Source organism: Aplysia californica, unplaced genomic scaffold (assembly GCF_000002075.1).
Source record: "Aplysia californica isolate F4 #8 unplaced genomic scaffold, AplCal3.0 scaffold00068, whole genome shotgun sequence".
Classification (NCBI taxonomy): Eukaryota; Metazoa; Mollusca; class Gastropoda; order Aplysiida; family Aplysiidae; genus Aplysia; species Aplysia californica.
In genome coordinates, this window is record NW_004797338.1 from 751,954 (window position 1) to 753,752 (window position 1,799).

General features: G+C 38.0%; 1 protein-coding gene across 1 annotated transcript in view; it reads right to left on the reverse strand.

Annotated features, from left to right (window-relative positions):
• Nucleotides 1-1,159, reverse strand: part of LOC101846413 (collagen alpha-2(I) chain) — a gene marked incomplete at its 3' end in the record, with an annotated part of 7,786 nt that extends 6,627 nt beyond the window's left edge. Inside the window, 1 exon segment of the mRNA XM_005093740.3 lies at nucleotides 905-1,159. Coding sequence (XP_005093797.2) covers nucleotides 905-944 — 40 coding nt within the window.
• Between the last annotated feature and the right edge of the window lie 640 nt (nucleotides 1,160-1,799).

A 1,799-nucleotide genomic window follows, 5' to 3' on the forward strand; every position in this document is an offset into this window, starting at 1 on the left:
ATAATAATAATAATAATAATAATAATAATAATAATAATAACAATAATGATAATAAGCAATGTCACTACTGCTCGCCAAATTGAATTTTGCGCTTATAGGAACTAAATTATAGTTTACGAAAACTTTGACAAAATTAGGAAACTCATTTTAAAATACATGTTGATCTATGTATTTTCCTTTTACCTTTAGGTCTACGTAAACAGTCCAATAATTAAATTATATTTTTGAAAAAAGAAATCAAATAATTAAAGACAATAATCCTGAAAGCTATTTACCTAGGATTGTGTGAATAGGAAACAAGTTGGGGTCTGTTGAATTCTGTATTTTTTTAACACGCTATAACAGAACTAAAGAGACTCTTTCTCTCGTCTCAGCCCCCCCCCCCCTTCCCTTTCCCTTTCCCCTCCCTTACGAAAACATTACCAAACAACTACAACAAACAAACAAACAAGCAAACAAACAAGCAATCAAACGACCGAACAAACAAACAACAAAACAACCTACGTGCTTACCCCTTGCCAAACAAGCCCTAAGTTTGCCCTAGAAAAACGAAACAGACAAAAAGTAGATAAATGAAAATGGAAAAAGTAAAGAAAACACCCAGAGTACCCAAATGAACCCGGCAAAGTATGAATTGACGTCAGCTATTTTCTGGAGTGTCTCCATTATCAATTGTTGTGCTATGGCACGTTGCCAACACGTTAGGGGTGCGCAAATTATTGTTCGAATGGGATTTCCCGGAATCATGTGTGATTTAGTTGATCTGGCATGGCCTGAATAATTCTTTATAAGGGTCCTAGCAACCTTGCGTAGACATCCAATTAAGACTGATCTATCAAACTCAAAGGTCACGTAAAGTTTAATTATTATTTATCTAGCTAGAAACAGCATCATTAGTACAAACCTCCAATGCCCAAGAAAGCCACAAGACAAAACACAAGCATTTTTGTTCTTCACACGAAATTCTCCTATTAATGTTCTTCCACCAACATCGCCAGTAGTGCCCCTCTCAAAACAAAGAAAAACCAACCAAGGCTAAAATGGACTGCTTTGCAGAGGGAAATGCTTCAAAAGCGATCCAAAGTCAATAAAGACGGATTTTATTTCGAGGCATCCTCAGTTCACTTGTCACCATTTACGATTTTCTCGGACCGTGTTTCTACCTGGGCCGCCCCATTCCGCGTCTCGTTTATTTCTTTTTAGTGGGCGTGGGTTGCCGTCATTTTCATAATGGATAGAAGAGAGAAGGAAGACAGGCATGATGGAGGAAGATCGTGCAATGTCCGGGTGTGTTTGACTTGAAATAGATGCTCGCTAACGCCTACTTGTTTGTCCAAAAACTTGCAGGTCCATCTCTTCACTCATCCCCCCAGCCTACTTCATGAAGGATTCTAACAAACCTTTCGCCTCTCATTCTTTTTTAACGTCAATCCTTTCAGATGTTCCAATTGGAGTTATGGTCTCTGACTCTTTCCCTCAGTTTAAGATGTCGACGATTCATCTTGTACTTGTATGCCAAGTGTCTCCTATGTAAATGTTTTCCGAAAATTTAAACCTACATAAGTGAGCTGTTCATAACATTTCGATACTGTAAAATTCTTTCTTTTTTTCTTTCTTTCCTTTCTTTTTTTCTTTCTTTCCTTTCTTTTTTTCCTTTCTTTCTTTCTTCCTCTTTCTCTTGCTCTCTCATTCTCTCTCTCTGTCTCTCTCTGTCTCTCTCTCTGTCTCTCTCTCTTTCTTTCTCTCTCTCTCTCTTTCTCTCTCTCTTCCTCTCCCCCCCTCTCTCTCTCTCTCTCTAT